General features: G+C 43.8%; 1 protein-coding gene across 2 annotated transcripts in view; it reads left to right on the top strand.

The window, feature by feature from the left end:
- The first annotated feature begins 7,962 nt into the window (after nt 1–7,962).
- Nucleotides 7,963–24,042, top strand: part of slc7a10a (solute carrier family 7 member 10a) — a 32,956-nt gene continuing 16,876 nt past the window's right edge. Inside the window, exons 1-3 of one of the 2 annotated variants that reach the window (XM_080458321.1) lie at nt 7,963–8,202; nt 17,884–18,088; nt 21,248–21,399. In XM_080458321.1, coding sequence (XP_080314447.1) covers nt 7,977–8,202; nt 17,884–18,088; nt 21,248–21,399 — 583 coding nt within the window. In that variant the 5' untranslated portion in view covers nt 7,963–7,976. The remainder of the gene's footprint in view (nt 8,203–17,883; nt 18,089–21,247; nt 21,400–24,042) is intronic. The other variant, XM_080458322.1, reaches the window with a different exon arrangement.

Raw genomic sequence — 24,042 nt, 5'->3', positions numbered from 1 at the left:
CATGGTGTTTTATCTGCAGCTGCTTTTAAATGCTCTTATTCCAAAATGCAGTGAAACACCTAAAATCTAAATGTTTCCCATTGTATCACGTGTTCTCTTCTTCAGCATGACTGTAAATGCTGTGTTGGAGAGAGCTTTGCATTATAGACGCCTCGGTCAAAGTTTAGGTTAAATGGGGTTTTTGCTGAAGCGCTGCAGTCGCATTCACATAGAATGTTTTCAAGTGGAAATGTTGTTGGGTTTTGGGGGTCTGTTTACATGACAATGGTCCTCTAAGCTAGTGGTTCTCAACCTTTTTGGGGTCCTGGACCCCCTCCATATTTAAGATCAACCCTGAGGACCCCCGCCCCCACCCCTGTATATGTCATAGGACAGGGCTCCTCAACTAGTTTCCCCAAGGACCAAAATCATACCAGCGGGCCAAACCAAGGGCCAGAACAGTCATGGGTCAGTAAATGTTGTTGTAATTGCAGATGTTTTAGCTGATGTTACCATTATTACTATTATCATTGTTATTATCATCATCATTATTATTATAGTAGTAGTAGTCAAGGTGGTTTTCGTAATAATTTAATTTGAGCCTGGGATTTTCCAAACTGTGTTGAGGGTCACATGAAAAAAGCACTCTTGGAAAAAGCAAGTGTCAAAACCAACTATCTAGTTATTTACACTCTGAGAGAGACAGAGACAGAAATACAGGGAGAGATTTACAGTTCGCGAAATCCTCCACTCTTCCACTCGCAGTATTATCCGACAGCGGAAGTTGCTCAAATGTGCGTTTACACATCGGAACGATGAGTTCCTGTGTTCATTCCTGAATCACGCCTGACATTCTTAATGTGACGTAATGCTTCTGAATATAGTTCTTAAATGGGCCTGATATTCCTGGAACATCTTTATGGCTCCAACAAATCTTCCAAGAATATCAAGAATCACCTGTATTCGTGAAGTTTGCAACTGAGTGTGTGGATTAGTTGTGAAGCGTGGTGATGTGTTATACAGTGTGACAGCATTCGCTCCCTGCAGCATCCTCCTCTCTGATCAACTCCATGGAATTTCTCTGAATGCTGAGCGATCTGGAGTGTGTGAACTGTTCAGTAGCTGTTGGTAGAATAACTGAGGTGTGTGTGGAGTCATATATTTTTAAACTCAGTAGCAGACCTGACTTGTATTACACCCTGGGAGAACACCCCACGAGACGCACCTGAGACAGTGATTCTCATTTCCTCTCATGCGCGGTGCGCCCTGGCCGGCTGGACACATCTCTCATAGTAAAATCCACAATGTATATTCCAAATTCTCCTGATTCTCCACATTCCTGACAGATTAATGAAAGTGACCATACCCAACGGCGCATATTAGTTTGAAACACCGCAAAACAATAATGCTGACTGTGTGTTATGACTCGTGATGATCCACCACCGTTTCCTTGCTCTTACTTGCGACTCATGATAAAAGGCCTCGGCCCTGAATCATAGAATTCAGGTCAAAATCGTGATCCACGGTCAGGAGTTGAGATTCGTGCCAAACTTATCGTCGTTCTGTGTGAACGCACCTTTAACAGCTCCACAACCGTTTTCTTGCTTTTCTCGTCGTGAGTTAAAACTGCATCAACCATATTAATTGCACATTTTTTATTCATCCCAGCATCAGTAAATGGTTTCTTAGCTTTGGCAAGGTTCCATGAAACAAGCAATGATGCCAATGTTGCTCTCTTGTGCCAATGCCGACATATTGTAGACACTTCGTAGTGCTTGTATCTATGGAATCACAGGAGTGCCAAAATTAAAAGGGAATAAATGTGGGAATATAAAGAGAATCAATAATACAAAAAATATACAAAGGTAGTCATAGACTTTTTCTATCTTGTCTTTGCTTATTCCATTTTGTCAATGCTTCTCCTGTTTTGTCTTTTCGTCATTGCATTTACTTGATGAGTCAAGCCGTCTGGAAAAGACAAAAGCAATACAAAGTAAATCAGCAAGGGCTTTCTGTTCAGGGTGACGGGTCGATACCTGATCACGCCATTCCTGCTTGCAGTGGCTATGTAGTAGCAGGAAGTGTTCCATGTTGGGGACTGGGTCTGCAAATTAGCCTTTGGCGAGATGGCTCATGGACTTGGCATCGGTTTCTATTTTTGTAACAATGCTCTCTGTTCTGTCCCTCTTAAATAAACTAATAATAAATAAATAAATAAGTAGACGCATATGCATGTTTATTTGAAGTAAAAGAGGGAAAGTTAAATATGACGGACGTGGAGGAATTGAGAAGAGACTACTACATAGCCACTGTATTCCGCCCTTAGTCACACAGCGAATATATGTTTCCTCTCAAGTCCCAAATGGCGTCTCTCGTTCATCGGTAAACCCGGAAATATAAATACGACGACGAGTGGACACGCCCACATGACACCAAAAACCAACATAACCAGCAGATTCTTAATCAAACAAAATACTTTTGTTACCAAAACAAAGAAATGACATTTACAATATTGTACAGGAAATAAGAAATGTGTGAAAGGAAAAATAAATGAAATACTTGTTGTTTCTTTTTTTAAATTTGGACTGTTGGATGAGGTGTGGTTTGCTGGTCGTGAAATTGAAATCCGTGGACGTCCGAGCGGAGCAGCATTGACGTAATTACGTCAGATGCGCTTAGACTCTGGCTTCGACTATGGTGTGGGATGAGGATTAAAAAAGTAGAGCAGTGCATTTTCTTAACCCAATTTCACGTTGATGTGCAGCTAATGGGCCGTCGCGGGCCAGACAGGTGAGGACCCCCGTCATAGGATCTTTTTTTAAGAGACGTTCGATTTTCACGGACCCCTTGCAATTACACCACGGACCACTAGGGTTCCGCGGACCCCCGGTTGAGAATCACTGCTCTAAGCTACTGAAAGAAAAAACTTTTTGAAAACAGTGCCCAATGTGGAACTTTTCACAACGCTGGGGCTCCGTCTCCGTGTAGACAGCAGAAACGTTGCTACTGGTCTTGGTCACCATGGCCATAGTCACTAGTAGTTCTGCACATGCTCAGTAGATCAACAATCAGAACAATGTTTCCTCCTGAGTGATGTGACTCCCAGTCCAGATACGCTTATCGTTTTCTATGTTTCTGCTGTTTCCGTGTAAACAGACATAGCTTTCAAAACGTTGTGTAAATTTGAATGTTTTCTCAAACAAAAATACAAAAACGATGCATTTTCACCTGAAATGTGGGTGAACGGGGCCTAAAGCTGTGACGAAAGCAGGCTGTGGTTTAGAGATTCAGCTGTTTAAGCTGTGTGCTGATAACATGCTGGATGATCCTTTAAAGATCTCCTATCACAAAGCTTTTCAACGCTTTCACATGGGTTTGTTTGTTCTAAAAACAATGAATTCAAAGTTTATTGTCCCAAATTCTGCTTTTCATTGATTTTCCTCCATTTGATTATTCGATCATAGGAGCGGCATTCAGAATCTGCTGTGTCTGTGTGAGCAGGACTAGCTCCACCCACACATGCCCATCTTGGGAAGAGGAGGAAGCACTCATGGTTCCATGTGCCACAGCAGAGCTGCCGAATTGTGGGAGGGTCAAAGGGAGGGGCCAAACCTTGATTGGGATTGGCTAAACCCCCGATGACACTATATAGGGTTTGATTTCTGATTGGCTGGTTGAACACACACTTTATAAAAAGTGAAACAAGTCAGGGAATGAGATGAAAGAGTTTCTTCATCATTCCAGATATGGTGGTGTATGGTGATATTACTGGTAAAAAAAAAACATTAGAAAGTGAATTTTGCATCATATGACCTTTTTAAATTGTTTCCTTAAAAGAATGATTCAACTCTGATTTCCCTGGGTTGTACAGAAGGATCTCTGCACGTGTCAGCTCCACGGTAAAGCTGCCCCCAAGCCTGTTTTGAACAAATTCTCAAAATAATTGTTTTTCGTTCTTGTGAGCAGGTTTACAAGTGTATCGGTGACAATGACACATTTATAAACAACTCCTGAATATTAAAAGCAGCTGTATTCCAATGATTGTGTGTGCGTGTGTGTGTGCGTGCGTGCCTGCCTGCGTGTGTGCATGTGCATGTGTGTGTGTGTGTGTGAGTGTGTATATTGGTGCTTTAAAGAAATCCAGGAAGTCATCTCTGAAAAGAAAGTCACCGCAGGAGGAAGTCATCAATCATTCCCGGTTGTGTTTTTGTCCTTGGCACATACAGTAGAAAGCAGTTTGTGTGATTGGTATGAGTGTGACGTTTTCTCAGGAGCCCGACCAGATGAAGACCGCTGAAAGACTCCCAGAATCCAAACCCAAGTAGCAGGTCTGCTGATTAATGACTTCTTTTAAAGATTGCTGGAAAATAAAACATCCTTCTTTTAATCCAGAGTTTCAATAAACGTCCAACTCCGCAGGAGAAAGTTGTTGTGAAGCAAACTGTTCAAAAACTACTTTCTGCCATTGTGTGAAATCATCAGTCAACTCAGCTTGGACTTGACCTGTTACGCTGATGATGTTCAAACGTCTCCATCATTCTGTCTCCATCAGTACATCTCCATCAGTGCATCTTCATCAGTCTGTCTCCATCATTCTGTCAACATCAGTGCATCTTCATCAGTCTGTCTCCATCAGTACATCTCCATCAGTATGTTTTCATCAGTAGGTCTCCATCAGTAGGTCTCCATCAGTATGTCTCCATCAGTCCGTCTCCATCAGTACACCTCCATTCGTCTGTCTCCTTCAGTATGTCTCCATCAGTATGCCTTCATCAGTCCATCTCCATCAGTCTGTCTCCATCAGTACATCTTCATCAGTACGTCTCCATCAGTCTGTTTTCATCCGTATGTCTCTAATAGTATATCTCCATCAGTAAGTCTCCATCAGTACGTCTCCATCAGTACGTTCCATCCATCCATCTCCTTCAGTGCGCCTCCATCAGTACGCCTCCACCAGTCTGTCTCCATCAGTATGCCTGCATCAATGCATCTCCATCAGTCTGTCTCCATCAGTATGCCTCCATCAGTTTGTCTCAATCAGTACGTCTCCTTCAGTACATCTCCATGAGTACACCTACATCAGTATGTCTCCATCAGTACGCCTCCATCAGTGCGTCTCCATCAGTACGTCTCCTTCAGTACGCCTCCATCAGTATGCCTACATCAGTACGCCTACATCAGGACGTCTCCTTCAGTCTGTCTCTATCAGTACGTCTTCATCAGTATGTCTCCATAAGTCGGTCTCCATGAGTTCATTTCCATCAGTACGCCTACACCAGTACGTCTCCATCAGTCTGTCTCCATCAGTACATCTCCATTGGTCTGTCACCATCAATCTGTCTCCATCAGTCTGTCTCCATCAGAATGTCTCCATTAGTCTGTCACCATCAGTATGCCTACATCAGTAGGTCTCCATCAGTCTGTCACCATCCGTCTGTCTCCATCAGTCTGTCTCCATCAGTACGTCTCCATCAGTACGCCTACATCAGTTGGTCTCCATCAGTCCGTCTCCATCAGTACATCTCCATCAGTACATCTCCATCAATCTGTCTCCATCAGCACACCTACATCAGTAGGTCTCCATCAGTCTGTCTGCGTCAATATAATCTCCATCAGTATGTCTCCATGAGTACATTTCTACTTTGTGGTAGGAATCAATAATGGATGACTACAAATGAGACAAGAGTCAGAAACAGTGAAGCATGTGCCAGTGAGCTGCAGGAAATAATAGCATGAAAGAAGGAATATGATGGAGAGATTTAGGATAGAAGGAATCAAAGGAGTTAAGAGAAGTAAAGGAGATACTGGAATGGGGAGGAAGAGGAAGGGGCAGAAGATGTTTGAATAGGTTTCTAAAGGCAACGGGTTTATTTGGGAAAATCTAGAGCGGTGGGAAACAACGTAGGTAGCTAAAACAAGCAGTTGGTGGTCATGGAACTTCATGGATGCAAACTGTCCTTAAACCAAGAAGAAGGAGACGAAGAATGCCTTCTCCTCCTCCACCCACATAACCAGTCCAATTGTATACACCCCACCACCATGGCATCCTCCACCAGCACTGTATCCTCCACCATGATGATGTCCTCCACTATCACAGTGTCCTCCACCACCATGGTGTCCTCCACCACCACTGTATCTGCCTCCACTTGTACCTCATTTCATAGATACTAACCACCACAGACAGGGAACGCAGTCCTCACAGCAGTTAGAAGATTTCAAGATGCTCAAATCCTTACGTTGTGTTTACACATAACGATGACAAGTCAGGAACGGCACGAATCTCAATTCCTGATCGCGGATCACGATTTACACCTGAATGACATGATTCAGGGCAGAGGCGTCACATGCCGTCACGGACAATTGTGACCTGTTATCATCATGTGTTACAATTAATGGCAGGAAACAGTGGCGGATAATCAATGTGCACAACTGTGCACTATCGCCACAACAAACAAAAGAATTGCATGTAAAAAAGAAAATTCAAATTCGAAATAAGCAAAGCTGTGAAGAATGTTAAAAGATGGTGGGATAAATGTGTTGTCAGTAAAAATATCCCTCCCGAGTTCACCTCCTCCATAATGATCCAAACACCCTGCTGTAAAGGTTAGTCATTCACCACGCGCACACACACACACACACACACACACACACACACACACACACACACACACACACACACACACACACACACACACACACACACACACACACACACACACACACACACACACACACACACACACACAGTTTTATTTAACAATGACAGTCATATTTCTCTGGCTCTCTCCATTTTCTCCTGCTTATCCATTTCCGGGTCGCGGGGGTGGCAGTCTGAGCACCGTCACCCAGATCACATTGCATCGAGTAAGAACCTTTCCTGCAGGTGGTGAGCCCACAGGAAGGTGGCGCCCAGCGTGGGACACGAACCCACTACCTTGAGCTTGCGAGCCTCATGATAACGTATGATTAGTTTAGTTTAATTTGCTGCATGAACTCAATCTACTGTCAAACATACAGCCCAGCGGCCGAAGTGGCCCACCAGAAGGTCCAATATGTCCTGAAGCATGACTGCAAGGTGTAAAAATGACACCATGGTACCAGAATATTGTTCCGGCCTACTCAAGATCACATTGTGATGTATTTAAAAACATGACTATAATGACACTGTGAGGAAATCTGGTTGAACATGTGGTAAATTCACATAGAGTGATTTCCATCAGCCCCCAAAGCAATGTATACTCTTACCACTTTGTAGCAAACAATTTAGGAATGACGACTTCTTTCTTTGAAAATTATCAGTTTGATTTGTACACTTTGTAATGTCTCCCAGATAAGAATAGCCCCCCCCCGCCCTTGACTTGTCAGCAAGAAAAGGTTCTGTCCAATGTGTTGTACACTTCGCACCCCTGCTCTCACTAGTACTACAATAAAGCAAAGAGCTACTTACTTCAGTTTTCATTACAATACAGATGTATGATGATCTTTACAATTTCGGTTACAAATAAAGTGTCCTCATGAGACATTGTGTTGCTGCAGACTGAAGGCACTGTGCAGGACACTGGAGTTTTCTCTGCTCCTGTCCAGTGAGCGGTTCAGTTTGCTTCAGTCTGCAGGTTGTACCACCGTAACACTTTGTGGAAAAGTAACATACATATCTTAGATAAAGATATTCCCTGTATATCTTGTAATTATGAATTGGTAATTCTGTGAAGGAAGATTACAGCTGTATCGTGCTATATATATTGCTATATACATTGATATAAATAAATATATATATATATCGCTATATATATATAGCGATATATATATATATATATATATATATAGCGATACAGCTGGAATTGTGATATTTATGAAATTACATTTGTAATTCAGCAGTCTTGATTTTGCTCCAAGTTTTACAGATCAAACCAGTTTGTTGGAACAGGTTGTTTATGTGTATTTTCAGGTGTAACGACACACCTCTGAGGCTCACCTGAGACAAGGTGGGGATTTGCATGCCGGCCGCAGCGCGCATGCGCCGCGCATCAGGGGAATATAATAAGCGCAGCCGGGGAGCACAGCCTGGTTCAGAGTACAGGATCTGGACCGGACCGAAACGGACACTCAGCACGGCGGAGGAGATGGGGGACAAAGCGAAAAGGAAGAAGGATGAGAAGTCCTCCGACAGGGTCACTCTCAAGAAAGAGATCGGACTCCTCAGCGCGTGCGCGATCATCATCGGTAAGTGTGTGAGGGCTTGATGAAAGTTGGAGCTCGGCGGTGAAGAACGTGGCTGCTGAGCGGCTGCTCCCCGCTTCACACGGGGCTTTTACTGTACTCTGGTTACATGTCTGTGCAGGGTTTGTGCGGGATGATGTAACTCCTGCAGTTTGACAGCAAGCCGCCTAACGACGCGAAGAAAGGTGACTTTTACGCATGGGGACGTGGGGATGCGCGTGCGGGGTTTTGGGGTTTTGTGCGTGGAAACTGTTGCATCAGTCTGGATCATCTGAATATGGACATGCCGACGTGGCTGCATCTTCTCATGTTCAACTTGAAATACACACAAAGACGTGAGGGTCTGCGAGCGGCGCGTTACCGCGGGACTCAAGTATTGAATATTGTTCCGTTCAGCGTCCTGCTGAACACAAACACATCATTAGATCTGCAGCATGTGAAGGAACAACCGAGTTAATGGAGGAAGTTGCGTTGCTGCTCAGGGCTTCCTGTCTTGTTCAGTGGAGTGTGTACACATGCCCAGAAACATTTTTTAGTGGAACCATGTGCTGTACAGTGTGCAGTGGAACATTGTGCAGTGGAACAGTGTACTGTACAGTGTGCAGTGGAACAGTGTGCAGAGGAACAGTGAGCAGAGCAACAGTGTGCTGTACAGTGTGCAGTGGAACAGTGTGCAGAGGAACAGTGAGCAGTGGAACAGTGAGCAGAGCAACAGCGTGCTGTACAGTGTGCAGTGGAACAGTGTGCTGTACAGTGTGCAGAGGAACAGTGTGCAGAGGAACAGTGTGCAGTGGAACAGTGTGCAGAGGAACAATGTGCTGTACATTGTGCAGTGGAACAGTGAGCAGAGGAACAGTGTGCTGTGCAGTGGGCTCTGATCATGAGAACAGACTCACGTCTGACCTCAGTGTTTATGAAAGGCCTGCTGTCACCATCACGCTCTGCTCTCCTGTTTAACTGTGACTGAGGTGTCAAACATACAGGCTGTGGTCACTGACCAGAGGCTCCAACTCCAGCCTCCAGTGTGTTTTAAACTTTTGTTTTGTCCACTGCTGCTGTGGTGAAAGCTTCATTTCTGAAACATAATCAGACATCCAGCCCTTCTGGGTGGGTACAGAGAAGCAACAGGCTTTTATCAACATGAGTCTGGAGAGAATCTCTGCGTTCCAGGTCACACGTTCTAAAATTCAATTTTAGGGTCTTCATCATAAGTTTTATAAATAGTCCATTAAACTTAAAATTTTGTGATTGAGCCGGACGTCTTTGTGCTAAACCCAGTATTAAAATCTAAAATATACATTGCAAGATACTGAACTGGGATAAATGATGTTTTCATCCATTGTGTATGTCAGAGTATCTGTCCAATCCAGGGGAGTCAAACACATTTCAGTATAGGCCAGTAAAATGTCCAGAAAACGTCTATATCTGTTGCATTATGGGTGTTTATACAAACTCTCCCTCTAATGAGTTTCAACATTAAAACAAACCTGGTGACAAAAGCACAAAAATCAGAGACTAAGCGTGACCCTCCACAGAGATCACGTAACTCCTCATTGTGGCTCCAGGCATTAGTGTCTCTCCTCCAGCTGCAGGGTCCGACAGACCACCCACAGCTCTGCATCGATCAGCAACAACAGTAATCATTCATCCATTAAAGAAGTGTGTCGCAGTAAAGAAAACTTAAAGTGGTGTGGAGATGTTCAGCTTCTCCTGGAGGACAGGGGCGGTCTCAGAGCAGAACCACACAAAGCACTACACGTCACAACTTTCCAGTCTTTCTCTGACTATGTGGGCTGGGTTGCTCAACATAATTTCATTGTATTTATGACAATGACAATAAAATGATTGATTGATGGTCATTTAGTGAGGAGGCTCAGATATTAACAGGGATACCCCATGGGAGGAAACAGATAACATTTGAAAGTCAGTGAACACATCGCTAATTGTTTCCGATGGATTTGAGAGGAAACCTGATCCATGTAGAAATGAAGTGGTCACATCAGAATTGTTCCATGTCTGAACCCTGTTGGTACCGACTTCCGTTGTTAAAAATGTGATTTGCCCTGCCGTCACCACGTGGCTCTTTGGTCTCTAATTTTCCCCGGCAGAGGCGGTAATTATCCGCCCGTGTTCAAACAGCGTTGTTCATGTATATGGCAGCTCGGCCTCCAGCAATCAAACACACAGTTAAAAATGATTGAGTGGAATTGTTCTGTGGAATGTTTTCATGAAAGACAAATACTGTTTCCAAGATTTTCACATTCAGATTGAAGCAGCAATTTATTGATGTAGTAAGTGTTCAAGCCACGCTGAGTTTGTTCACGTTCTGTGAACTGATATTAGAGTAAAAGTACGTTTTCCAGAATGCGTTTATACTTCTTTGCGCTTAAGCAGTGCTGAACATTTCTATTAAGAGGTTATTTATGCTTACTGGAGATGAACAGGGGCTGCATGTCGCCCCTCAGCTTGGAGGAGGTTGACACTTGTGCCTGGAGGGTGAATTACAGCCGCTGTGTGGGAGCATGAATACCTCTCTGCTCACAGCTCCTCCGGCCTGGAACCTTCGGAGTTTAAATGCTGAAGAGAGTCTTTCAATGCAGCTGCACACCACCAAACAAAATGTGTTTTCCCGCTAATTTAATGGACTCAAAACACCACTTACTGCTATTTTTTCATGTGATGTGTGGAGTCTCCCTTGGTGGAATCCCAAAACACCTGCATTAACCCGCTGGCGTCAAACAGATGGCCTGAGACCAAATACCAGCCCCGCAGAGGCTCCGCCCCCGGCCCGCAGGGCGCTCCTGGCAATATCACAAAGACGCTAACTACAATGTTTCTCTAAAAGTAACTGGTGTTCCACAGCGGATCGTGACTTTATCCTTCTGCTATGACGTAATCATAAACTCTTAACTGATTGATGGTATTTCACACCTGGTGGCCACGTCACAAACACCAAAGTGAACACACTGTTTTGCAATCTATATTATCTTGAGTAAATTCCTGCTCACTGACCTGGGATCTGAGCTTTTTGACCACTGAGATCTGAACGACTGATCGCAGCGAGATGCTGCTGTGGAAGCGACTTACATCAGATGTTTACTGACTGTTGAAGTCTGCAGAGAAACGATGAGGATTTCAGAAGGAACCTTTAAAAGGTCATTTCAAGTTAGCTTCAGAAAACAGTGCACTATGTTTGAGAAACATATTACAAATAATCTAAATCAAACAGACCCGGGGCTGCTGGAGGATGTGACGCTGTTATGTGACTGAGCCGGTTCTGTACATATCTACAGGTTTGAGGTGTGCGACTCCGTTTGACAGCGATCTCCTGCTCGTCCTCATTTACAGACACACAACAACCTTCATGAATAATTCGCTACCGACAGATTAAACATCTCAAGATATGCTATGTGAGGAACAATCACACATTCAAACGGTGTTATCCTACTTAGAACTATTTGACCTCATTAACGTTTCCCAGTGGTCAAATCCAGACTCTCAAAGTGCCCAGCAGCTTGGACTAAGCCTCATAATTCCCTCCAAAGCTGAATTGCTCACAAATGTGGTCTAATTCAATATGTTGAGGAAAGAATGGACACTGAGATAGTCACTGTTGGTAATAATTACTTTGAGTTTGTGTAAAAAAATCCTTATTTATTGTCATTTATTATACATATTTCAGCTTTTCTAAGTCACCTGTGATCATGTGGACTGTTTGTTAGGGAAAGAAATCAGTCTCCTTCTCAAGCTTCACAAAAATATTTGTTTTCAATTTTTTTTTGTACAAATGGTCCAACAGATTGACGTGTCAGAGATAAGAAAGCTCAGCTCTCTTGGTAGCTGAGTCTCTCTCTCGCTCACTTCAACCTGAGTCACGCTGCTTCCCACCACATTCAGCCTACTCACATATCCAGTGTGTGTCTGCAGTGTTCAGGACTCCTGCTCATTGCCTCCGCCTGCACAGAAACCCAAACACACCAAATAACAACAGGTGAACTCCCGGACATGTGACTGATAGAAGGAGCCACCTCTCCCCTGCTCAGTTTCCCCTCAGGGTCAGCGCTGCCGCCGGCTGCAGGACGGGAAAAACAAGGCTCTGCGTGTACAACAGGAAGACATTGTGCGTGCGTGTGCGTGTGTGTGTGTGTGTGTGTGTGTGTGCTATCGTGTTCAGAAGCCTGCAGCAGTGAGGAGCAGCTCTGGAACGGAAAGGGTTAATCTTTAGACGTTCTCAGATTGAAATGTTGTGATGGAGCTGGAGGCTGAGCGGGTCAGTAGGACTCTGATTCACACTTTCAACAGAGATGCCAAACTTTATGACATAACAAACACAGTGCAGGCGTTGCGTAACATCTCTCCATGGCCTCCGCCATCACATCAGACAGTTCTGAACTCCCTCCTCGGACCGCCATCGTTCAGAGCCGCGGTGCGCCTGGCCGGGCTTTCACAGGGAGAGCTTCACACTTGGCCGAGTCAACTTCTCTGTGCAGACAGTTTCACCCTGAACTTTACCCGAGAGGAGAACAAACGGAAAAGCCGGTTCTGCTGTTTGGTCTTTTGACGAGAACTCTCAGCTGGGCTTCATTCGGAGGTCAGCTTCAGAAGTTTGATAATTGAAATCTGACCTACATTAAACATTTCGATATTGCAGAAGGAAGTTAGAAGCTGTGGCTTCGACTCGGGCTGCACAATTACTCACAAATGTATTATTATGGCAATATTAAAATACGGATATGTGATGAATCACCAGTGTCATCACCTAAAGATCCAGCCAGGCTGGAATGTTCTGAACAAAATTCATTGTGCATCTGGTCATTTTACACTTAAAATATCATCACCTTCATTACTGTCACATTATTTCACAACAGACGTCGGAAGCAAAAAATACCAAATCAACAAACTGCTGGTGGAAACGACAGACACACAAAAAGTTCACAAGACAAAAAGCACAAATCACAATAATGAAGAATAATAATCGGTATTTCTATAAAAATATAGAATCCTTTTCCCTGACAGCGGTGCTCAGAGCCACTTAAAACAAAACCTTTTGAAAACAGCTTCCAAGATTGAACTTTTGGGAAATACTACGAATTTGTCTCTGTGAAAACTGAACTTTCTGAAAATGCTGGGGTTCAGTGTGGATGGTGGAAACGCTGCTACTGGCCATAAACACAACTGTGGTAACTGGGAGTTGTGCACATGCTCAGTGGCTGGACAATCAGAACAATCAGTTTCCTCCAGAGTGTCTCGACTCCCAGTCCAGATTCTCCTGGGACTTGGTAGTTTTATTTTGACAGTCACCGTAATAACAATCCAACTTGGTCGTCTGTCCTCTAGAATGTCTGTGATCTCCCGTTGCGAATGTTTAGAGCAGATTGTTCTCTGCTGTGTGTGTGTGTGTGTGTGTGTGTGGTTTCATTACAAAAACAAACAACAGCACCAACTCGTGGTTCAACATGAAAACGAGATGGTTTTCATTGTTTCTGACATTTCTGTGGAAATGGACACTGTTTTCATAATGTTGCAGTGTAAATATGAAACGTTTCTGAAGTGAAAATGCGTTTTCACTTGAAATGTAATTAAAACAGGCACAAAAGTCTGAATTTCCAATCTTGGAAAACTAAGAAAAGACATTTGCTTTTAAGGATGACGTTTACCTGTCTGTTTGATATTTGGACACAAATAAGTAAATTACACAGCTATTAATAAATGGCTGAAACTACCCCCAGAAATCTAAAAGTACTTCAATCATTGCGTCATTGTAAACAGCTAAAAATGGATTTTAAAAAAAGTTTAAACTACTGGTTTGGCTCAAACATCTTAAACAGTTGAAATTGTGGTCAAATTGTTATTTTTTCCCCACACTGTTCAAATTGTTATTTGAATTCATTCGTATTTAGGTAACAGCGGATAAAAACAACTATTTTGTTGATCAAAGTTACAGACTTCTGGGTTTTACACAGTACGAGAGAAGATAATCAGACAGAAAGCCACAACAAACAAGAGTTACAATCTGAAGAGATTATCCAGACTACAGATGGGCTTTTCATACACATCCAACACATCCTGTGCAGTTCTAACAGTTCTGGGAGAACCTGCGGTTCCACCGCCGCCTGCTGGGGGGCAGCGTTTCTGTCCTCAGCCCTGCCCTTCCGCACAAGAAGTCGGTGAGACAACAGCTTACCTGTACAACACACACCTGACTAAACATGCCACCATGGAGAAGAGGCGCTTTTGAGACGGCGCTTTAGTGCTGCGAAGAGAAACAAAGTGGACGAGCTCACGCAGAAGAACAGACTCTCTGTTAGGTTGTAAATTCCACACAGACGGGTTGAATTGTTCTCGCGAGAAAGCAGTTTTGAAATGAAGAACCTACAGCAACAATAAGTCAGAATGTGATGGACATGATCATTAACTTTGTTCCTTCATGATCATGAAGTGATAACGGGAGACAACGAGAGCTCTTCAAGCTGATTTGGTAATAATGAGTCCTGCAGCTCTTCATCAGCTCTTCTTCCTCTCAGTGAACTCTTCCTGGAGCTTTCATAAACATACATGTAGCCTCATTAAAATCGTTTTGGTTCCAATTTGTTTTATAACTTCTTGTGCATCAAACTTTCAACGGCAGTTCAATGTGGACAAATTAACATTTTAACCTTGAAACAGGTGAAAAAAAAGTTTGTCTCCCACATCAGCCTTCGCTTAACCATAAACATGTAGCAACAAAGAGACACTCGGTTTAAAATAAAGTTTATTTAATATTCACCCCCCCCAACCCCTATACACCCCCCCCCCCTCAGTGACTCTGAACTGAACTGTTCACTTTCTCCCTCTTTGCCAAGTTGCTGGAACCACGACGCACTTTATATGAGGACTCTAGATGAATGTTTATTGCATTTATGATATTTATGATGTGGTTTGTCTGCACTTTTTCTATGCTATGGTTTTTAAATTCTTATGTCTGCGCTTACATGAACTACTCAGCTGTTTAAAATTTCCCCTCGGGGGGAAAAATAAAGTATTTTGAATCTTGAATCTTGAAATCAGACTGATTTTCTGCATCATGATGGGAAATGTTACGTCGTAGTGAAAATGTCAGCGGTGTTTACTCCTCATTCTTTCAAACCCGTTTACACGACCTGTAAACATGAAAACCTGCCGTTCAGAAAAGTTTCACGTTTTGCACGGCAACGTTTTGATAACGATGTCCGTTTACACCCGTGCCTGGTCAGGCCATGTGCTTATATGTTTGGACAGCAGCACGTTACTACAGTCCGACCTTGATCGTCCTGACCTGGTGCATGACGTGATAACCACTAGTGGTCAGGTGTGCCCTGGCCTGGCCCCAGGTTTGATCCTGGAGGTGTCATAGAGCAGCTCCCCGACCTTTTCTGCACCACAGACGCTTTGAAGCAACATCAATATTCCGTGGACCGTCGAGACGGAGTGTGGAAGGGTCTTAACGGGGCTTAATGGTGTATGAATTACAAACAACTGACAGTTAAGTGCAGGAAAGAAGAGTTGATGGAAGTGAAGCCTTTTCCTACGTAAAACTCAATGCAGACTAGTGGAAACTTAAATGAGCCTTTTCAATATACCGGTACTGGTCCCTGGCCTGGTTTGGTGCTTTATATTGTGGATTTCTCAGCTGGGAAATGAAAAACTCACACACTTCCTAAACATGGCGAGACATTCAGACCATGTGAGAGAAGCCCACCATGAACAATTCGGTGTCGCCCCGGATACAGTGGGGGCTGAATTTTACAGACGTCTTCAAGAAATGCATTAAATGGAGGACATTGTGAGTTTTATGAGCAACCCATTCATTCCCACAGACTGACGGAGGCCGTCGCTGCTCAGCTTCAGGAGGTGTTTTCCTTTCCACCTGGTGTGGACCTGGAAATCATTCAAATGCAGAATGACATTGAAAGGCAAGCAAGGGATAATGACAGACACTTTGGGGTCTTGTAAACAGAGAAAAGTTTCCCCTTCTCTCCTCGTGTGTTGTAAAGGTCAAATCCTATTTTGGCTCCATATATCTCTGTGAGGTGGCGTTTCCACTATTGAAAAAAATGTAATCACAGCACAGGACCTGTCTGACTGATAGACACCTGCTGACTGCGTGAGACTCGGTGTCTCCAGCTACGGTTCATGAACTGACGGGCTGCAGGAACAACCGTCACACTGACTGACTGTGATGCACCTGCAGAGGTCAGAGGTCATGGTTGATCTGTCTCGTGCTGTGGTGGATCATTCACGCTATGATTTGATGCTTCAGTTTTGAATGTTGCAATACAAACCACAGTGGTTCATATTTGTGAATACGGTTCTCTACTCTGCTATGAGTTCACCAGCCAGATGTCAAATGTGTGTTCAAAATGTTTTGGCCAATGAAACAATACTACATTTTAGAATATTAACGTTGTAATGTATAGCTAAGATGGATGGCAGATCTTTGCTTTTTGTTTGACATGAAAAGTGATCTCGGCTTAAAAAAGGTTGGTGACCACTGGTTCACACGGAAACGTCAGAAACACTGAAAATGATGTAGTTTTGATGTTGGCCCACTAGTTGGTGCTGATATTTGTTTTTGTAATGAAATCACAAACACATGCAGCAGAGTACAATCCTCTCTAAACATTCACAACGGGAGAACACAGACTTTCTAGTGGACAGACGACCAAGTTGGATTGTTATTACGGTGACTGTCAAAATAAAAGTACCACGTCCAGGAGAATCTGGACTGGGAGTCATGACTCTCTGGAGGGAACATTGTTCTGATTGTCTCTCCTGAGCATGTGCACAACTACTTGTTATGACAGCCGTGGAGCACATGAGCAATAACAGCGTTTCAGAGAAGTTGTGATTTCCTCGGAATCAGAGTCGGAGCGTTTTCAACAGTTGTGTTTTCATTGACTCTGAGAGTGTAAACACACACACCCAAAACACAACCAAAGTTTTGCGTTTTCACTTGAAAAAAATTGTAAACAGGGCTTCATTGAATAAGTTAGAAATCCGGTGCAGATCCCCGGGGACACCTTCCTGTCAACAATGGTCATTATCAAGTTCAAGTCTGGAACTTCTCCCAGGAGGGCGATTTGCTCTGCAGCCATTCACGAGACAACCAATCAAGTTTTATCATCTCATAGACATCAGGTGTCTCCACTCAGAAGGAAGCAACAGATATCAAATCAAAGGATTCCTCTTAGTTTCCACAGCACATCATCCAGAATATAATCTGTCTAATCCAGCTCGTCAGCTCCACTTCAGTGTAGTCCTCTGAGTAAAGGCACTTCAGAATGTCACTAAATGTGTTTTTCGTCTCTTTTCGGTCTTCTCATTTCTTTTTGATTTGTTGTTGTGTTGTAGAAATGCACACCAGTGTTCAGGATTCATGTGTAAGTCTTGTGTTTGCTCCACTTCAGTCTTTAATCTGAATGTAATCGTTATAACTCAGTGCTCTGGAGCTACATGATCGCTGCATTATACAACTGACACCTCTCAAAAGATTTAGAATCCATATTTTCATTATATTGGCTCTGAGCTGGGATTTTACTGAACTTAGAACCGCTTTTTAATTTAGCCTCTGGTCTCCGTCTGACCCTCTTCTGTCTTCTAATCTGTAGGTCAAACCTGGACTGAACAGAATCAATAATCTGACTGTTGCCATCTCTTCCTGCTCAGGGAACATCATCGGCTCGGGAATCTTCATCTCCCCCAAAGGTGTGCTGGAGCACGCCGGCTCGGTGGGCCTGTCGCTCATCGTCTGGGTGTGTGGGGGGGGGATCTGCACCCTGGGCTCCATGTGCTACGCTGAGCTGGGTGTGACCATCCCCAAGTCTGGAGGAGATTACTCGTATGTGACGGAGATCTTCGGAGGCCTGGTGGGGTGAGTCCTGTGTGTGTGTGTGTGTGTGTGTGTGTGTGTGTGTGTGTGTGTGTGTGTGTGTGTGTGTGTGTGTGTGTGTGTGTGTGTGTGTGTGTGTGTGTGTGTGTGTGTGTGTGTGTGTGTGTGTGTGTGTGTGTGTGTGTGTGTGTGTGTGTGTGTGTGTGTGTGTGTGTGTGTGTGTGACAGTCTTGTGACTTTCATGTGACATGCCGGCTGATCGCAGGAGGTCAAACTGTTCATGCTGTCGCAGCTGTTAAAGCTGTTCGTGTGTTAAGAACCATGATAACCTCAAATTATTTCTGAGGATTCACACTCTACATGCATCAACAGTATCAAAGTCAACATGAGCTTTATTGTCACTTGTGCTGTACATACAAGACACACGGGGGAATCCAAATTTAGTCTGGCTTGCCCTCCGACAGTGTAAAAATATATCAACCAGAATAAAAAATAGAGAATATAGACAAAATATATCTGAAATGTTCAATATGTAACACACTGTCTCTGTCTTAATCTGTTAAGTATGGTGGGTTTTAAACCCTGGTGATGGAATTATTTGATAAAACCCTCCAGAGCAGACATGTGTACAATAACAGCCGGTAAACATAGTCATGGCATTTACATAAACAATGATGCTCACAACCAAATCAGTGGTTTTTATTAGTGGGAAAGAAAGTGTTTTAGCTTACAAAGTATATTAGCCAGATATTAACCATTATTAAAGGTCAATGAGGAAAATGGTTCTGGAGTCTTGTCATGTTTCTTTTCTTTCTCTGGAGTATATAGAGTCCACTGTGGAAGAAGAGTTGTTCTATTTATTAATCCCCTTGGGGACATTTCTTTACCGAATCGACTCATTGGTAGGCAGCCACATAGCATAGCGCTCAGAGCTGGTGAGGGCCAAGGGTCTCGCTCAGGGACCCCTGGGGATTGTTTTCAGGACTGTGGGGGGAACCGGAGTACCCGGGGAGAACCTGCAAACTCCACACAGAAAGTGTGGACTGGTTTTGAACCCAAGACATTCTCGCTGTGAGGCGAGGGTGCTAGCCACTGCTCCACCGTTTGGCCTTTTATTCATTCATTCATTCATTCATTCATTTATTTATTTATTTATTTATTTATTTATTTATCTATTTATTTATTCATCCATCCATCCATCCATCCATCCATCCATCCATCCATCCATCCACCCATTGAAGAATCTTACTTTCTATCTCCTTGGCATCAACACTGCTCAGTGTAAAGGATCTGCTCTGCTCACTGGAGATTCAGACAGTGTGTGTAAACAAAAAACTTGCGTAACGGCAGCTACACTCTGTGATTTTAACAATCCTATAAGTTCACAGCTTGCTACGCTGTGCGACATGAGTCTATTAAACTTTGGGCCCGACATGAAGCTGAATCGCGGCCCCCGCTGACGTGAGTCGATGTGCAGGAATAGAAAAGAAGGCGTGCCGTCCATTCACAAAAAAAGAAACTAGCGAAGCATGAGCGGAGCCCTTGTGGCATTTATGTGTTTGCAGAGAAATCACAAAAAAAAATTTGTTTACATCCTACATACTGTTTTTGACACGTTTTGTCATTGTAGCCACCAAGCTTCTATTTGGATTTCTTCCAGTGTGGCGCTGACCAGTACGTATTTCCATACTGCATTTCTATTGGCTAGTTATTTGACGTAGGTCACAGCAGCAGTCACCATCACCCCGAATTTCTGACACTGTCAAACTTTTATCGCAGGTTGTCTTTGGTCAAAAACCATCACAACGGCCGTCCTTGAACCAGAGTGTGCAGCGTCGGTCCACTGATTTACAGCCACGATATCACCACGACTTCTCTCTCCATTGTTATCTTTCGTTTGGGACGGCTGAAAATCAGTGTGTCGCACAGTGTGTCTTACATCAGCCAGTTTGTGTGTGTGCCACCTTGTATAAAGGCTAAATTTATGTAACATAGACTGAACGTCAAACTGTCTCAGACTCTTCTCTTGAAAGTCCCATATTATGTAAAATTGACCTTATAACGGTTCTCTAACAGTAATATGTGTCCCCACAGCCTGTATGAGGCCCCAGAAGAGAAGAAAGTCTGTCTTCTCCCTCACTTGCTTTCGCGAACGTGTGCTCGTACAGGTGAATCACAGATTTTCCCTTCATCACATCATGTGGGGAAATATCCACTGGAGTGGGCGCAATTTTTTTCCTCTCGCAGACGCTACCAAAAAACAGACACAGCTAATTAGCATTTAAAGGTACAGACACAGAAACAGCCTGATCTCAATCGAACTCACTAGAGCAGGGATGTCCAAGCTCGGTCCTCGGGGACCCCTGTCCTGCAGGGTTTAGCGCTCTCACCAGTTGCAGCACACCTGACTGCAATGAGGGGCTCGTTATTGGGCTTTTTCACAGCCTTGGTGATGACATCATCATTAGATTCAGGTATGCTGAAGCAGGGAGAGAACTGAAACATGCAGGACTGAAATTCAGGACCAGGGCTGGATATGGGGAAATACAATTTGAATCCAATGTTGTTGGACCTCTGACACCTACATTATGTGAAATTGTAAAAAAAAACAAAAACTGTATAAATCGGGACCTTTTAAAGATACAAATATAACAGGATCACTGGGGGGAAAAGCAGGTGCAAAAACATGTTGACAAATGTTTAGTATGTTTCATATGAATGTCATGTGTTGATATTATCTGTGGTTTGACTGTTTTTAGTGTAGCTTCGACGCTTCAGATGAAATCAGGACGAACTGAACACAGTTTTCTGACTGAAGTCAAACATGAGCACGGCCTCTGTGTGACGTTGAGGTGAATTCAGAGTGTAAGATGAGTCGGTGCAGGTCCACACAGGTGGAAACACTTCAGCTGCATTTTTCTGCTCGCTCGTGTCCGACGAAACATTTTTATCTTCAGCAGGCCTGCCTCTCACCACCACCAGCCCTCCAGCAGACTCACAAACCCTGCAGCTCAACCAGAAAAGTGTTTGTGCTGGCAACAGATTTAAAGCAACAGAAGCTCCTTTTCTTTCTAAAGCAGAGCCAACACACCACAGCTTGTGGCACCGACCTTTCTTCTCTCTCCACACATTTCTGTGATCACCAGTAAAAAAGGCCTGTTTTGTCCTGATATGAGCTCTGTGTCGTCTCTTTGTCGGTAGCTTCCTGCTGTTATGGAGCGCCGTCCTCATCATGTATCCCACCACGCTGGCCGTCATCGCACTCACCTTCTCCAACTACGTCCTCCAGCCGGCCTTTCAGGACTGCCTGCCTCCGTACATCGCCACCAGGCTGCTGGCCAGCATCTGCATCTGTGAGTCACCTCCGGCCCGTCCAGACTCATCAACACCAGCCAGCGGGCCCCGGTTCTGAGCCATTTAGCCGTCATTCGCTTTCAAGAAAGCAGAGATTTACCCTGGTTTATTCCAATTCATCCCAACTCATACAATTTATCCCGATTCATCTGATTTATCCTGATTCATCCTGATGTACCCACGACCCTGAACGGGATAAGCCGGATAGAAGATAGATGATGGATGGACCTCATGATGTATTGTGATTCATCATGATTAAATCAAAATTAATCTGATTAATAATCATTTCTCCTGATTTATTAGGATTCATCTAATTTTTTTGGACCCGTCCCGACTTCTCCTGATTCATCCTCCGCAGTTCGTCTGCTGTGGGCTGAGCTAACAGGCTTAAATAATTCTGCTCTTCAGTCTGTTATAAAATAATCACACCAGCAATTTATATTCAAATATAAAACATTTCACTCTGAGGATGAAGAAAAATAATTTAGACTAAACAACAAATGTCATCAAAGTAAATTCAGTTGTCGTTTTTTTGTTTGCAGCTGCTAAACCTCCTCCACTTTCCTTTTATTTTATTTTTTTTAAAAATAACAGTTTGTGAGCACATTTGTTGACAAAAGAGAATACTATCCAATATACTACATTATTCAATTGAATAAGAATTTTAAAAAACAGTTAATTGAATGAATGCTGATCATATTTATCATATTATTAATGCCAGAACAGCTGCAGGAGCTCCTCAAGCCACAAAAACAACCTCAAATAAGTTCACAATTACAAATTCATGCACTCCATTTTTATTTTCTACTATTTTATATATCTTTCTATCTCCCTCCGTGTCTCTCTCTAGCTGACTCTCTTTCCCTCGTTCTCGCTCTATCTCTTCATCTCTCTCTCTTTGTCTCTTTCTAGCCCTCCCTCCATATCTGTCTTTCTCTCCCTCTTGTTCTTTCTTTTGTTCTCTCTCTCTCTCTCTGAACTTTAAAGAAAAGTACAGTTTTCTGTAGTAGTTACATCTGACTGATCTCTTTACATGAAAACAATCTGCTACATTTGTAGGGGGCAAAGTTTTGTTAAAAATCAACGAACACACGGGAACAGAATCATTAGAAAAGAGTTGCAGTTTGCATGCCAGGCCACTAGTTGGTGCTGTGTTTTCGCATTTAAAGCTGTCATGTCCTTTTCTCTGTGCTCCTCCATGGTGTAGGTCCTTTTACACAGAGAGTGGTTCAGTCTGAAATGATTGCAGTCTGGAAGTGGTGTCGCGTAAACAGCCAGCAATGGAAGTTTTGCGTTTTCACTTGAAACGGTCGGCTGCTGGTTATCCTGGATGTTGTAATCCCATCTTCATGAAACAGATCTCACCATGGATGTCACACATCATCAGACAGTCTCTGGTTCATCAAATCTGCAGCTGCTTCTTCTCTGTACACAAGATCAGGATGATTCAATGGAAAACTGTTACAGACACTGGAAGCTCCTTTTCCACCTATTCAAATATATTTCTCACATCTTATGAATCACGTCACAAATGTTTTAATGTTTCTCAACTAGAGAAAAGAATCTAATCTGTGTTCAGCGTAATCGAGCATATGGTTCGTGATCAGCTCTGCAGTGTTTATATCGAATCTGCTTAATGGCGTGTTGACTGGCTCAGGTTGTGCTTCACATCGTCTCAACCTGAAGTCGGAAGCTCAGAAATCAAGGAAGAGTTGCTGCTGCGTTGGACTACCTGATTGTCAGTTGGAGTGAGACGGGGTGTGAGAGTTGAGGTGCTGTGACGGTTCTCATCCTGTGTTTCCTGGTAGCTGGAAGGTGTTTAGATACTGGTTCACAGTGGGGCTGAAGCCTCTCACTGTCATTTGATAATTCCCTCAGAAATGCTGAGCTCTATTTCCATCCTCTAATCTGATCAGGGCCTTTCTTTGAAATGTCGGAGTCGAGCGTTCAGTGTGGAAATAGCTGGTGGCATATCTGCAGTCCGCCAGACAGCCGGTTTGGTCTTGTCTGAACCAGATGGAGAGATGGAGTGTAGCAGGATGGAGCGGGATGGGCATGTGTGTGCGTCAGGCTGGGGTTAACATTTACACAGTCTTGCCATGGAGCGCCACTATTTTTGGAAACAGAATGTTACAACCGCAGCCGGGAGGACGGGAGCTCGCCGGGAGGACGGGAGCTCGCCGGGTGTGAGCGTGTTTTCCTGTTGTCCTGCTGAGGGTGTTACGCGTGTGTGTGTGTGTGTGTGTGTGTGTGTGTGTGTGTGTGTGTGTGTGTGTGTGTGTGTGTGTGTGTGTGTGTGTGTGTGTGTGTGTGTGTGTGTGTGTGTGTGTGTGTGTGTGTGTGTGTGTGTGTGTGTGTGTGTGTGTGTGTGTGTGTGTGTGTGTGTGTGTGTGTGTCAGCCTACATAATGGTGCCAGCCTTTGAGGACGCCGCTAATGAGAGGGTGTGTCTGCACTATTGTGCATTGTTTGAGGCTCCTGTCACTCAGCACCATGGAAACAGGAAATGGACAGAATACCTTGCACATCAATGACGGGGGGCTCCCATTGGCCTGCTGACACTCTGTTTTGGGTGTTTGTTGTTTCTATTGGCTGTGTGGTGCCACCCCCTCCATCCCGAAGTCATCCAGCTCTAAAGTGTCA

Source organism: Lipophrys pholis (genome assembly GCF_963383615.2).
Source record: "Lipophrys pholis genome assembly, chromosome: 2".
NCBI classification, from domain to species: domain Eukaryota; kingdom Metazoa; phylum Chordata; class Actinopteri; order Blenniiformes; family Blenniidae; genus Lipophrys; species Lipophrys pholis.
The sequence above is the reverse complement of the archived record's forward strand: the minus strand, read 5'-3'. Positions and strand labels throughout refer to the sequence as shown.